At 48.8% G+C, this 14759-nt stretch overlaps 6 protein-coding genes across 6 annotated transcripts; 1 reads left to right on the top strand and 5 right to left on the bottom strand.

Moving 5' to 3' along the window:
• Positions 1–114: 114 nt before the first annotated feature.
• On the bottom strand, positions 115–1162 carry N7529_006927 (rRNA-binding ribosome biosynthesis protein UTP23; the record flags this gene model as incomplete). Its single annotated transcript, XM_057242454.1, has 3 exons — positions 115–881; positions 934–1023; positions 1075–1162. The coding sequence occupies 3 exons, from the start codon at positions 1160–1162 to the stop codon at positions 115–117; spliced, it is 945 nt and encodes a 314-aa protein (XP_057097813.1).
• An 811-nt stretch (positions 1163–1973) lies between these two features.
• Positions 1974–3215, bottom strand: N7529_006926 (uncharacterized protein; the record flags this gene model as incomplete). The annotated part of the gene is made up of 2 exons (XM_057242453.1): positions 1974–2688; positions 2743–3215. 2 exons carry the CDS (start codon positions 3213–3215, stop codon positions 1974–1976), a joined length of 1188 nt encoding a protein of 395 aa, XP_057097812.1.
• A 936-nt stretch (positions 3216–4151) lies between these two features.
• N7529_006925 (uncharacterized protein) lies at positions 4152–5217 on the bottom strand (the record flags this gene model as incomplete). Its single annotated transcript, XM_057242452.1, has 3 exons — positions 4152–4181; positions 4232–5019; positions 5076–5217. 3 exons carry the CDS (start codon positions 5215–5217, stop codon positions 4152–4154), a joined length of 960 nt encoding a protein of 319 aa, XP_057097811.1.
• A 1552-nt stretch (positions 5218–6769) lies between these two features.
• N7529_006924 (uncharacterized protein) lies at positions 6770–9143 on the bottom strand (the record flags this gene model as incomplete). The annotated part of the gene is made up of 3 exons (XM_057242451.1): positions 6770–8104; positions 8168–8392; positions 8469–9143. 3 exons carry the CDS (start codon positions 9141–9143, stop codon positions 6770–6772), a joined length of 2235 nt encoding a protein of 744 aa, XP_057097810.1.
• Positions 9144–10106: 963 nt separating this feature from the next.
• On the bottom strand, positions 10107–11390 carry N7529_006923 (actin-related protein 2/3 complex subunit 2; the record flags this gene model as incomplete). Its single annotated transcript, XM_057242450.1, has 6 exons — positions 10107–10186; positions 10240–10288; positions 10350–10450; positions 10506–10644; positions 10711–11239; positions 11329–11390. 6 exons carry the CDS (start codon positions 11388–11390, stop codon positions 10107–10109), a joined length of 960 nt encoding a protein of 319 aa, XP_057097809.1.
• A 171-nt stretch (positions 11391–11561) lies between these two features.
• On the top strand, positions 11562–14553 carry N7529_006922 (snoRNA-binding rRNA-processing protein DIP2; the record flags this gene model as incomplete). The annotated part of the gene is made up of 3 exons (XM_057242449.1): positions 11562–11578; positions 11637–11888; positions 11952–14553. The coding sequence occupies 3 exons, from the start codon at positions 11562–11564 to the stop codon at positions 14551–14553; spliced, it is 2871 nt and encodes a 956-aa protein (XP_057097808.1).
• Between the last annotated feature and the right edge of the window lie 206 nt (positions 14554–14759).

The raw sequence follows: 14759 nt of genomic DNA, 5'->3' as shown, positions 1-14759 counted from the left end.
TTCTGCACACCAGCTAAACTTTTAGATATAACCCATCCAATATAAACGCCGCCCTCAATGAAAAGTTGAATGCATGCAATGATAACCAGCATCAGTCGCCAGGCCGTATTATAATCAAGCGTCAACCTGCATAGGCTCTGACTCCTCGACGCCATTGAAATCATCAGGAATGCCCTTATTGTGGCGGCGCTTACGCTTAGGCTTAGCCGGGGCATCTTCACCGGCATCTGCAACCTCAACCTTTTTGGCCTTCTTGGGAGCCGGCGCATCAGGGCGCTTCTTGGCCTTCTTCACGCTGAGCGGATTAGGGCCCTTGACCTTCGGTCCGCGCTTCTTCTTCGGTTCCTCGGTCTCAGAGGCATCATCGCCCTCCTCGCCGTCTCTCTTGCGCTTGCCGAGCGCAGGGTCGAGGTCCAGGCCGGCGCGGAACTTGCCGCGCTCGTGGCCGTCTCGGACCATCTCGGAGGCGCTGCTCAGCGGCTCGAGGACCATTACTGAGCGCTTGACGTAGATGATGGGTACACCGGGAATGGAGCGGGCGGACGAACGCAAGAGCTTCGACCGGTTCATGGCTTCTTCTTCCTTCTTGTCTTCCTCAGTCTTCCACCTCCGCTTTGGTTCATTGGGGTTTGTCTTTCGCAGAAGGGGCTCCGCAGTGGCAAGGATGTAGTGCTCCTTATTCTTCTTTGTCTCTGTGCCGGGTGAAAGAAGCGAAAGTAGGCACTCGATCTCGTCAATTGGGGTGGAGTCTGCGTTGTGCGAGCAATGGCGCAGAGGAAGTTCTGTAGGTGGAGGAAGGAAGAGGGGACGGTATGGCTTTTCAGTTTTCGGGTTGATGGGTTGCGCGGCCATGATGGCAGCGAGAGAGCATTTTGTCAATACTGCGGGATGATTAGTATATGTCGTGCCGGATCGGAATTTTGTTGGACTCACGAGGCTTGACTTTGCCTTGGACGGTTCGTTCAAGAGCAGGAATCAACTCCATTTTGAATTGGTCAGTGGCGCGAAGGAAGTTCGAGTCGACTGTTCAAGCGCATTAGCATGGTGCATTTAAGCAAATCGTTGGAGACATACCCAAGACCTGGTAGGACTCTCGGAAACCGAAAGTAAGCTCATACTGGTGCATAAGCTTGCGGTACTTCTTTGAACGTTTGGCCCTCATTGTGAATGGTTGGGGTCAAGAAATCGAGGATTTGATGCAACTAAAAGTATGAGCTTCGATCTCAACCGAAACTTTTTTCATTCTGCCGGGCGGCAACACGGGCGGTGACATGGTCTGTGCTGAGGATGTACCCAGTACTGTGATCAAGTGGGGCAAATGCCTATAGTTTAGGTACTACAATCCATCTACGCAATCGACCTAGTAAGATTTGAATGTATATGGCTACACTGGATAATGGGAACTAGTATCACTAAAAAGCTTGTTTGGTATTCCATAGCATGAGATAATATTAGGGTATATGAGTGTGAGACAAAACAATTATCTCTTGTCCAGCTAAAAGTGCCTGATGGAAAGATATCATGTTTTCAGAGACGAAAGCGAGTGATTCTGCGTGGAAATGGTTCTGGCAACAGGTCACCGTAGTGCACTTGCTTTCGTCATTCTGATGACAGACCACGCGGGAGCTGGCGTATCATGGCACTTGTGCAAGCGGTGATGCGCAAGCATATGGCAGTGAAACGAATAGGCATGGCACAATTATGCTGGCTACTTGGTTTAACAACTTGGCCAATGTAAACGCCAGACAAGTTTCGCGATGCGGTGCGATTGAACATTATGGCCTGGTGCAATCCATTCTCCGCGGTAGCAAGGTGCTGATCGATGTATCGAGGCCCTACTGTCTGCAATCGAAGCCATGTAGGATGTAATGCTCGAGGACTTCGAGGTTCGATGTCTGTGGAATCTTGCACATGTGTAACGGCTGATTCCAGAGTCGGTAAAAGAAAGCCCGATCAATTCCAATATCCACACTTCACCCAGCGCGTTTCTTGCAAGATGCAACCACGACAGAGATGTCATCCATTTTGCCTCCTTCAATAGCCAGACCTTCATCAATAGCTTTCTCCATGAAGGGGCTTTCCGCGAAAGGATCCTGGGCGATTGCCAAAGCAGCATTCAACAGCTCCCGGGCAACAAAGACGTTGCGCTCCTCGGCCATCCTCGAATCCGGTAAATCCTCATGTGAAACACGTCCTTCCTCCCATTTATTGATGCTATCCAACACAGTTCTCAGAACCTCATGTTCCCAGAGGTTATCCATGACGCCGTCCGACAGCGCCAGGATAATATCATCTTCCTGCAGTGCGATCTTGGACAGCACTGCGTCCTTGCGCGGTGTGTCGATGCTGTTTGTTCCCAGCTGCATAGGGCAATCGAACCAGTGCCACTGCTCAGCAGTGCGGAAGATGACTTTCTCCTCTGCTGGCCGAATCACCAGAATCTTGCAATCGCCCAGATTCGTGACGTATAGCAATGGTTTCTGCGCACCGCCCTGTTCCTTGGTATAGTGTAGTATAGCAGTGGCCGAGGTCGTCGTTCCTAGCCACTCGGTCGGGGACGTAGTTGCGCGCAGCGTCTCCTCGTATGCAGACTGCAAATATCCGACCGGGTCGAGGGTAGTGGGGCCGTTGTCAGCATGGCGTTCGACCTCGAGGGCCCAAAAGTGTAGCAGGAGTCTGGACCAGAGTCTGATCGGCAAGAGTCAGTGATCGTTCGAATTTAGGTAATGGATTGGAACTCACGCAGCATGGCCACGGGGTTTGGTAGCCCAGGCGCCTACGCCATCGTCGACGCCGATAAAGTTCTCCGCGACAATAATGGCGTCGTCGCCGTTGTTCAAGCCACGGACTAGCTCGCCTTTGACGGATAATCTCTTATCCTGGCTTAGGCCGTGTGTCGTCAAGGGATCGGAGAAAGACGTCGACGGTGGAGAGAGGAAAGGTGGGGGAAATGGTCGCGAGGGCCTTTTGGCACATAGAGCGTAGCCAGTCTCGAGTCGGAAGGGTGATTTGGGGAGGTTCAGAGACTGGTCGGGGACCGGGGTGGTGATGCCGTAGGAGGGCCACACTGCCGCGTGATATGGCCGTGCCGTGCTCGGATGTCGGAGGTGGGCACTCTGGACCAGGGTCTGGTTTATGCTTATGTTCGCGATCCACTTGCTAATGGATGTCCATGATGATGATAAATGTGACACGGCCGCTGCCTTGGTCACCATCCCTAACTTGGCTTTCGGTGCACCAAGATGGGCTATAGGAGTTGGCTAAGACATGAGATGATGAAAAGGAGGGAAAAGTAATGAAAATCTAAATAGATCGGGCTTGAGCGCAGGGAGAAAACCCTGACACTTAACCCGGTGAGGGCCGAAGGAGTATCTCAAAATATCACTGGCCTGTCTCGCCGACTGTTCCTTGCACTACAGAGTACGTCTGAGAATACGAAAATGCACGACTTTCCATCTGACATTCTTTAACTATTCCCTTTTTATTCTATTGCTCATTATTGTCTATAGAACAAACTAGTAATTTTTCTATTTGCTTTTTTATCCTAGTTAATGCGCGTATTACAATTACTTTTTTTAGCCAATTTACCAAGGTACCAAGTTTATCGTCTTTTTAAATGGAGAGAACATGTACATGCAGGTACATATCTCTACAGTACTAAACTTATACTGGTTCACATTATAAACACATTTGCTATAGTGTATAAGGTGCAGTATATAAACCGCATACGGTAATCCACTTCTAACGGTGCTACTATTACAACGCTAATGTACAATAGCGAAAGAGAACCAGCGCCAAGAACCACCTCCGTTAGTTTAGATCTAAAATAACTACACTTATTATAGTTGAAATTATTAAAGGACGTTGTATAAACAATATGGTAAAATGCGTATAGTCTAAGTTTCCAATGGCGCCACTATTTTGAATTCTACATGTTTGTATCAATTAGACAATTAGTTACTCGGGGGCAACCGAATAATGAAAAAGATTTTCTGCTTGAAATTGACCGTAACATTGTGCTTATTGTGCTTTTTATGCTTTGGTTGTCTCTCATCAGTATATATTCATCGCTGTCATACCAATGCATACGAGTCCTATAATAACATTGGCTTGCATTTTCTCATCGATGTCCATGATAAATCAGGAAACGATCAATAATAGATAGGGAATTGGCCGAGGAACTTTCGAATATGTTAGCGCGTGTCACCTGCTCTCTACTAGCTATACATACCTGCATGGGATCATTGAACCGGAGTCCGACATCCAAAGAGCTGATCCTCTCTATCTCGCCCTCCTCCAGATCGAAGGCAGTGGATGTCAAATTTAAGCCCATCCGTTCGATGTTGGTGCTTCTCGGAATGACCACGATGCCGCGTTGGGTCGCCCACCGGAGAAGCACCTGAGATGGTGATTGGTGCACTCGTTCGGCAATCGAAACAACAACCGGATGTTCCAGAAGCGACAAAAACTTTCCAGATTCGGTGTTTTCAGCCTGAGGGTATGACAGGCCTCCAAAGGAAGAAAAGGCCATGACTACCATGCCGTTCTCCTGCGCAAATTTTACCAGGTGCTTCTGGGCTAGGTAAGGATGGTGCTCAATTTGCAAAGCTGCGGGCTGAATCCGTGCATAGCGTAGAAGATCCATTAACAAGGAGCCCGAGAAATTGGATACTCCAATGCTTTTGACGGAACCCTGATCCACCAACTTTTCCATTGCCTGCCAGGTCTCCTGGATGCTAGCCGTGCCGGGCTCCACGCGATTGTCCTCATAGAACCATCCAGGAGGATAACGGGTAGCTGGCTCGACATATTTCAAGGCAATGGGGAAATGCATCAAATATAGATCGAAATAGTCCACCTGCCAGTCCGCCAGTTGCTTTGAGACTATTTCTTCCACTCGGTGTGCTTCATGATAGGTATTCCAAAGTTTTGAAACAATGAACAGATCCTCTCGTTTCACTAATCCATCTTTGATTGCACGGGTGATGCCGTCACCGGCTCCGGCTTCATTCCCGTAGTCTGTTTTCACCTGTCAGCAAAGCGTACGAGGGCCATTATGGAATAGATTACAATACCGCAAGCACCATCGAAAAGCCTATATCCAGCTTTGATGGCATTATAGACAGCGTCGGCGCAGGAGTCATTGTCGATTCTCCATAGGCCAAATCCAACAAGAGGCAGCTTTTTCCCACCGCGACCAATCAAAATAGATTTCATTTTAGCTGCACAAATGTAGTTCAGCTTCTGCAAACTATTATTGAATTCAATTTCAATTCGTGCAAGGACAAAATTCGTAACGAACCTTGTACAAAGAGCAAGTGCTACTCTTATAAAGTAGGTATAGATTAGAAATGAAGACAACCAGTGGAGATCATACCTTTCCGAATGTGGTGCCCGCGCATTCAAAATTTTGCGTTTGATCCTAATTTCGCTTGGACCTTCTGCGAATTATCATGATGTCACTTTGCGGTGGTCTGCACAATATAATCATCCGATCTCCATCACTTCATATTCTTCATAGCAATTGCCTACATGCTTAGATCGATTGATCAAATCTTATAATTAGTTGATGTTTATTTCCAAGTATCAGTTGAGTGATTGTTGACTTGCTACCTGAGTATTGATGGATTTTGAACGGATACAGTAGCAGAAATTCCTTTTTCGCATTCACTATAAAAGCACCACCTGCTGGCAAGAAGCGCCTTTGCATACTTTGGCACCTGCCACTATTGATCCAAGCTTTCGTTTTCTTCACATCTGCTTAATTGGTGGATGATTCCAAATTCTATACTTTATCCGGGGAAGAGAGACCTAGAACAGCTGGGGATCGCGACTGCTATGAGGGGTCTTCCAATATCCTCTAGGCAACAAGCTTCCGCCCATGGGGAAGGTTGTTCCCGAGTTCGGCAAACCGGCCTCATTCAGTTGCACTTTGTTAGCTGATGGGGCAGGATCCACAACTGCAAAAGCGATGCCCCCAGTAAAAGTCAGCGCTTTTCCGAATCAAATACATGCTCAAATGCGGCAGCCTTTACGTTATAGTATAAGTGTTTGGTTTCTAATATAGAGGAGAAGCAGCTCCTTATGTTCCTATGTCAACGTGCAAAGACATGATCAGTTTTGCCGTTTCATAAAGCTAAGCATTTAAGCGCACAAATAAAAGGTTACGATGTGGCATAGTGCTCAAAATCTCGGGTCTGTCCCTTCTGTCCTTGGTGCAGACACATCCATATCGTTTCAACCTTGATCATGGCTATCCCTATATCCTTCCGTAATAGGCATGTTTCTGGGCTTTATTTCGTCAGAATTGCTTGGTTTCCTTTTTTCTTTCTCTTATTTACAACGTACTTGTTCTTTAATCAAGACGTTGGGTCAGCAGATATGAGATTCAAGGGTTTGTACGAGGCATCCGAGAAGATATAGGGCAAAAAATCATTGTCATTAAGAAAGCCGTCGCTGCTAAATCACAGGAATGATTGGCGTGGGATCAGTCTCCGAATCTATCTGCATTTGCCCAATGGCATTTGGCAACTAAGCTTGCAGTCAATGCAGTTTGAATTGAGGGCGTAGAATCCGATAATCTCCATTTTTCGTTAAAAGAACCTATCCGTGGTTCCCGGTCTTCATATGAACTCCATTTAAAATATCACATGACTCCCGTGAAGCCTTTCTTTACCTTTTTGTGCTGATTTCTTGTCCGGATTTGACTGGTTTTGAGTTCTGTTTGTGCTGGGGCCATGCTTTGAAACCCATCCTCTGAGAGTGCAGCTCATTGTCTTCTCTGGGCAACGCTTCTGGGGGTACCAGTCTTGCAAGGACTATTCTTCGGAGTACCGTTCTGCGAAATGCTCTTCTTTGGGGTACTTCTCTCAAGAGTTTTCTGTGGAGTTCGCTGCGGAGTTTTCTGCGGGGCATTGTATTCAGAAATACTCATTTTCAGTGAACTCTTCTGGGAAGTAGATCTGTTCGGAGTACTATATTCAGAGCGACCCATATTAGGGATACTATTCTCAGAGAAATATCTCTTTGGAGGACTGTTCTCATAAAGGCTCTTCTTCGGGGCACTCTTCTCGGAATCGCTCCTCTTGGGGACGATCTTGTCGCGCTCAATACTGATCAAATGGGCCATCGACTCGAAAGCCCGCTGAAGCTCTTGCGCAATGAAACGCTGAGTGACACCGCGCTTCAGAGAAGCCAAACCATGGAAATACATACGAGTCAAGGTGCCAGCAGTAGTAACAAAGTCGGTATCCGGCATTCTGTAATGAATACCATCCTTGACTATCATAATGCGCACATGTCGTTCCGCACAAGGACAGCTATGCAGCACGTCGCCGGTGCAATCCTTGGAGCAACGGCAGACACTTTGGCACACGCACTTGCGTTGCTTGGCAAGATAGAAGATTCGAGATTTGGGGTCCTTCTGGCGCTCTTCTCCAATGCTCGTACCCTCCAGCTTGGCAAGGCTCGCCATTCGGTGATCTTTGATGGTTTCAGCTGCATGAATATCGTACCCTATCTGTGAAGGATCGATGAAAGGGAGCTGGTCGAAGGGGATGTCGTCGGGAATCACCCTCACGGGAGCCACGGTGAGATACTTCTCAGACCACATTACCAGAAGCTTCTCTGGGAGGATGTTGAAAAATGGAATGAGTTCCTGCCATTTGGTGTAGTAGGATCCATTTCGCTTGGTGGCAATGCTTGCAGCATGAAGGCGATAACCGAGAGGGTCATGAATCGGATAGTCCGCGTCTTTCGTTTTATCCAGGGCTTCGGTGATGTACGAGTTCTGGAATTTCTGTAGAATATCCTTCCGAAGAATTGCACAGATGCACGGTGAGTCCAGCACGTCTTTGAATGTGAGAACAATACGATAGAGGTGATCGGGCTCGGGGAGGAGGAATGGACGATGAGTTCGAAGGGAGCGAAGGTCGATTCGAAAGGTACCGCAAAGTTCTATGTTGGCCAACTCGATCACAACCCGCGCGTAGATAGCATAGAAGAGGTTTTCCACTATCTCAACCAGTGTGCGCATATTCTGGCTCCTCACGTACTCTTCGCTGCACTCGATCCAGTATGACAACCCGGTCCTGGATCTATCGAGCTAAGTTTGAAACTATGTCAGTAACTGCAACCAAATAGTTAGCAAGACAAAAGTAGAACATACCTCCACGCCGTAACTCATCAGGATAGTCTGCATGATCTTGGCCATGGTATACAGCTTGCTGAATATACCCATAATCACACCAAGATGGATGGATTCATCGACAGGGGTCAAATTTTCCGGAAGTTTGATCGGAGGGGAGGTGGAAGATGGAGGTAACTTCGGGCCCACGATCCAGTCCTCACTACTGACAGTGTAGAGACGGAGGCGGCGTCTACTAGATGCCAACTATCAGAAACACGTCAATAGAGCTCAAAGTCGCGAAAATCAAACAAAGCAGACAAACAGTTGCACTAGCACTTACCAGGTGATCATCGGGGGAACCTTCAGGCATGGTGAACGATGACTGCGTGTTGGGGTCCGAAAAGGGTGTAATTGGCGTCTTTGGGTCAGATTTAAAAGTAGGAGAAGCGCTACCATTCGACGAACCAATCAAGGTCTTGATTGAGACTTTGCTCGAGGTGGCAGAGGGGTGAGTTAAGATGGTGGAGAGCTTGAAAGAATGGTTTCCTTCCTGGAGAGCGCTAGACTCTGCTTCCTTTACAATCGCCTGACAATAGTTTTGAAGGCCTTCCTTCAAGGCATCAATCTCGGTCTTCCAGTCAAAGTCTTCTCCAGCTTTGATACGCTCCACAACATCATCCATCATCGCCCTGGTGGCCTGGGCATGGGCATCGATACATAGCTTCCCGAACTCGAGGAACTTGTCACCTTCACTCTCTGACAACAATACAAGAGCATCAAGACGAGCTCGCGAGATGGTTGAGGCCATCGCCACAAGATCAAAGTTTGAGTCCATCACAAGTTTCGAGAAGAGTGTTGCAGAAAAACTCTCCTCCGAGTAAACGCTCGAGGTATTAGACTCTGGGAAACGAAACAGCGGGTATAATACCTCAGTTTCCTCTTTCGGAGCGGCAGCTGGCTCGCTCCTGCTCGGTTTCTTGAGCAATACCCGAAGGCCCGTCACCTTTGGGCTCATCTTTGCGGTGACATTCAGATGAAAAGAGAAATTCAGCACAGGGCTTTTACTTCTTTGCTCTGAATGTTCTATATAATAATCCTCTTTGGGCTGTGTACCGAACTATAGGTATGCGGCTCAACCAAGCTGGCCAATCAGATAATGACTTAGATTGTGTAACTATGATGTTGATCCTATATATAGCTGAAGTATTTAGTTGATATATCAGCCTAGATATGTAGCTTGGATTGGGTCATTATATTTAACGTGCATATCAGTAACACATCCCCTAAATACCAAGGAATCTAGGGTAGATACATACATCACCTACAACCCGTAATAAGCGCCGTATCAGACTCCGTATTGAATATTAATCGTGAGTATAAGTATGAGTTGTGAGTATGAGTCGCACGGGTTTTGCCTTATGATTGGCCGGCTGAAACGCATATGTGCGTCTCTAGAAGATACTGATTGGCTGAATCGGAAATCTGCAGCGTAACAAAGAACACAGAGCAAAGAAAAGCATTCCCAGCGGCGCGGGACGCGGCTGGAAGAGCTTCTGATTGGCTAGGCCAAAGTATGAGTTGCGGCCTCATTGTAGATTCTACAATATGTACATAAAAATGAACTTTAACGTCGCATACTCTGATATACATTTTCACAGTTCTTGTTCTTCAATACTGTAAAATAACTGAGATGCTGTCTGAAATCCTCCTATACTCATATACCTATAAGCACCGCTAATTGTAATGGGTATCTGGGTATGGCTCTCTCAGGAACAATGATGTGAGGCCCAAGTACTGAAGGCTACATGTACATGTAGGGAATGACAAAGGCCAAAACTCGCATTAATGTTACACACGAACAGTCTACCACCTAGGTAGGAAGCATGCATCTGGGCATCGGAAAGCACTGCAAAAAATATCAAATTGGCTCATGGAAAAGCAATTCTTGGGAACAATATGGACAAAGAAAAACAAATGTCTAACCCTGCACTCGGAACGTACGACCACTAGCGGTCTTGCGCTCACGCTCCTCATTCTCGGGCCGGGCTCGGTTAAGCACTTTCGCAGGTCAGCATTTAAGAGGTTTATCTGTTTGAGAACGGTATACACACCTTGAAGGAAATCTGCTGTCCTCTTTCTCATTCGAGTGTGAATATAGGCCTGCAGCGGATTTTGAATTAGCACACCCCCAAAGCACGAAGTGCCTAGGAAAAGAACTTACCTTAGAGGCTTTAATATGGTAGTGGAAGTAGTCACGGAAGGTCTGGATGTGGGAAATGTTGTCATAGCGACGCTGGGGGGTCAAATGCCGTGGGAACAGAACTGCATGTCGAGTCAATACTTAGAACAGGACAAACAGAGCAGATTGCATTCATACCGAAAGTGACATAGCTGACATCTCCTTCCTTAGTGCTCAAACCAGGCACACCTGCCAGCTCAAGAGGAGCATCATTGCGGAAAAGGACCTGGGGAGCATTCTGTAGTGTCTGGACACGGCGGCGGGCGTCGACAAATTCCTAGAGGAGGTTATTTAGCGCAGCGCCGGAAAAAAAAAGACGAGAAACATGTAGGCGATAACGAACCTGCAAGAACACCTTTCCGAAGATCCGGTCAGTCTCCTCCCGGAACACGGTGCTGAAGATGACAGTAACGCGATCCCAGTTGGCCTTGATGTAAATTGCCTCCTCCTCACGGTAATGGATCGCCATGACTTGACCACCCTCCTTGATGCCTTGAGGAGCAGACTCTGATGTGTATTGAGAGGCCTCCTCGGCGAGTTTGTTGAATTCATCGAACGCTCGCTCGAATGGAGCGGCCATTGCGTTCCGCTTCAGGAGGGCAAGCTTCATAATCAAATCATTACGGGCCTCCTGCTCAGCAGGCAGGTTCTCGAGGTCGATTTGTACTGAGAAATCATAGCCAGGCTCGGGGGACACGATATAGGGACCATATTCTCTCTCCAACACCTCCTGGGCGCCGTACTGAACCAGCTCCTTAAAGCATTTCACGTGGATCGAGATAAGGATCTTGGTCTTGGATTCGGGGGTAGAGAGGTGGAATGTCACTCCATCAAAGTCGGAAACGACCTGATCAATGGAGACGGGGGGTGCTCTGGAGCTTGTTAGCCGGATGCCTGATTCCGGGTGGTGTGTATACAATGCGCGGGTTCACAGAGCGGGGGAGTGGGGGGTAAGGCATACCCAGAAAAGCGATCCGTTAGGAGAGACTCAATTAAGACGTTTTGATAATCCAAGAGAAGCATGACGGGCAATACAATGGCTTATGTGTAGTGTAAAGGTGGCTCTTGTGAGGTTGCCCGTGATCGTCATGGGCGGTGGGGGAGCCGGAGAGGTCGCTGTCGCCGCCCGTATTAATTTTATCCTATCGATAGCAATAATCGGAGATTCTAAAATTTTCCCATCCACTCCCAACGATGGTGAAATCATACTTGTACGTTCGATTTTTGGTCATTTCTAATCCTCGGATCAAGGCGCTGATATCTATACAGTAAATTCGAGCACTCGAATACGTTCGGGCTCGTCGCCTCGGCGTCCTCCAATGCGATCTGGGCCAAAGATGAACAGACCGGTGTCGCACGCCAGACGGGCGCCGGACGAGCCATTGTGGGTGCCAGTGAGGAAGTTTTGTGCTGGGATATCAAGAAGGGAGAACTTCTAGGAAGATGGCGCGATTCTGGCTGCAGAGCCCAAGTCAGTGTCGTCTCGCAGAGCCAAACGGACGAAGATATCTTCGCAGTTGGGTAAGTGGTCCACAATTTAGTATATGATCTGCCGACTCTCTCTGACCCTGGATGCCCCTTTAGATACGAGGATGGAAGTATTCGTCTCTGGGATTCACGGACCGGCACCGTTATTATCTCTTTCAACGGCCACAAATCCGCCGTCACCAAGTTGGCCTTCGACAGCGCCGGCGTGCGCCTCGCAAGTGGCTCAAGGGACACCGACATCATCGTTTGGGATCTGATTACTGAAGTCGGTCTTTTCAAACTTCGTGGGCATACCGATCAGATCACATCGCTGCACTTCCTTTTCCCTTCTCAAGAACTGCTCACTGCGTCTGGATTGAGTGAGCACGCAGGATTCCTTTTGACCACCGGAAAGGATGCGTTGATCAAGGTTTGGGACCTCGCGTCGCAGCACTGCATTGAAACACATGTGGCACAATCAAACGGCGAGTGCTGGGGCTTGGGCCTTTCGCCCGACCAGGGTGGATGTATCACAGCCGGCAATGATGGCGAACTCAGAGTGTGGTCGATTGACGAGGCCGCTATGATGGTTATCTCCAGAGAGAAGGTCAGCGCGGACGGTCGCAGAATCTTAACCGACCGAGGAACCTTCTATCGTCATGGCAAGGACCGCACAATTGGCATCCGATTCCACCCCCGTTCAGACTATGTTGGATTCCACGGCTCCGACAAGTCGGTTGAGGTCTGGCGTATTCGCTCGCAGTCCGAGGTACAAAAGAGCATGGCACGGAAGAACAAGAGAAGAAAGGAGAAGGCTGCGCAGAAGGCTGAGGATGACGCGCCAAAGGAGGACGAGAAGCCCGAAGATGCTGCCGCCGCCCCCGTATCGGAAGTCTTTGTTCAGCATGTCATCGTTCGAACTGGCGGAAAGGTCCGTTCTTTTGATTGGATGACCAACAAATCAAGTGGCTTGAACCTCCTGGCCGCAACCACAAACAACCAGCTTGAGGCCTACACAGTTGTGCCGGCGAACAAAAAGAACACTGACAGTGAGGACTCCGATTATACCCGCAGCCTGGCAGTAGATATCCCTGGTCACCGAACAGATATTCGGTCGATTGCGTTGAGCTCTGACGACCGAATGCTTGCCTCTGCCTCAAACGGTACTCTTAAGATTTGGAACGTACTCACAGAAAGCTGTCTTCGAACACTCGAGTGTGGCTATTCTCTGTGTTCCGCGTTCCTTCCTGGTGACAAGATTGTGGTGGTCGGTAATAAGAACGGAGAACTCGAGGTGTTTGATATTGCGTCCTCCACATTGTTGGATACCATCAAAGCCCACGACGGCCCTGTGTGGTCATTGCACGTCCACCCCGACGGAAAATCCATGGTCAGTGGAAGCGCAGACAAGACTGCCAAGTTCTGGAACTTCCAGGTCGTTCAGGAAGAGATTCCTGGAACTAAGCGCACCACCCCTCGTCTCAAGCTGGCCCACACAAGGACCCTCAAGGTCAACGACGATATTCTCAACCTTCGTTTCTCTCCAGATGCACGACTTTTGGCAGTTTCCCTCCTTGATAACACTGTCAAGGTCTTCTTCGTTGACTCGCTGAAGCTGTTCCTCAACCTCTACGGACACAAGCTTCCAGTCCTGAGCATGGATATCTCCCACGACAGCAAACTCATTGTTACTTGCTCTGCCGACAAGACGGTTCGTCTCTGGGGTCTGGACTTTGGTGATTGCCACAAGGCATTCTTGGCGCATGAGGACAGCATCATGGCAGTAGCATTCGTTCCCCACAACAAGGATGGAAACGGTCACAACTTCTTCAGTGCCAGCAAGGACCGCATTATCAAGTACTGGGATGGTGATAAGTTCGAGCAAATCCAGCGTCTGGTCGGCCATCACGGCGAGATCTGGGCGCTTGCCATGAGTCGCTCCGGCGATTTCATTGTCAGTGCCAGCCACGACAAAAGCATTCGCATCTGGCAGCAAACAGACGAGCCGCTCTTCCTCGAGGAAGAACGTGAGAAGGAACAGGAAGAGGCATACGACAGCACACTCACTGCATCCCTGGAGCAGGAGGAAGACGGTGAAGACGGCGAGAAGGCCGAGGCCGTCGACGCTGGAAAGCAGACGACTGGCACTCTCATGGCGGGAGAAAAGATCATTGAAGCGCTTGAGCTCGGTCTCGAGGACCTCGAAGTCGTGCGCGACTGGCGCAAGGTCAAGGCCGCCAATCCCAACGCCGCCGCCCCCGATCGCAACCCTGTCTATCTGGCTCTCAACAACGTCTCCGCCGAACAACACGTTCTGAACACCGTCCAGAAAATCCCCGCAGCTGCCCTCCAGGATGCACTCCTTGTCTTGCCATTCTCTAAGCTCTCGGCCCTCTTCACATTCCTCAACATCTGGGCCGATCGCGAATGGAACGTGCCGCTGACCTGCCGCATTTTGTTCTTCATTCTGAAGACTCACCACCGCCAGATCGTGGCCAGTAAGATGATGCGCCCCATGCTCGACAGTATCCGGGTATCGCTGCGTCGCGTCCTCGCTCGCCAAAAGGATGAGATGGGCTTCAACTTGTCTGCTTTGCAGTTCATTGGTGACCAGATCCGGGAGCACGGCACTACGGATTACGTTGATGAGGAGACCTGGGAGGAACAGCAGACGTCCAAGGGTACGGGCAAGAAGCGCCAGTTCGTCAGCGTCGCCTGAGTAGGATAATGGTTGTGTACAAGCATGTCGATTGGCGTTTGTGATCTTTTTGGACCTTGTCGGGTCTTCTCTTCTGGTTTCTATACAAAAGTTCTATATCCTTGGGAGTTCAAGATAATATCAAGGGATGTAACATAGATTTATTTCTAGTAAAATAGATTTGTCTCTCTGAAAATTAGTTCTACTCGAGGATTATGGAAGGTGAA

The sequence above is a fragment of the Penicillium soppii genome, assembly GCF_028829465.1.
Source record: "Penicillium soppii strain IBT 18220 chromosome Unknown utg000005l, whole genome shotgun sequence".
Classification (NCBI taxonomy): Eukaryota; Fungi; Ascomycota; class Eurotiomycetes; order Eurotiales; family Aspergillaceae; genus Penicillium; species Penicillium soppii.
The sequence above is the reverse complement of the archived record's forward strand: the minus strand, read 5'-3'. Positions and strand labels throughout refer to the sequence as shown.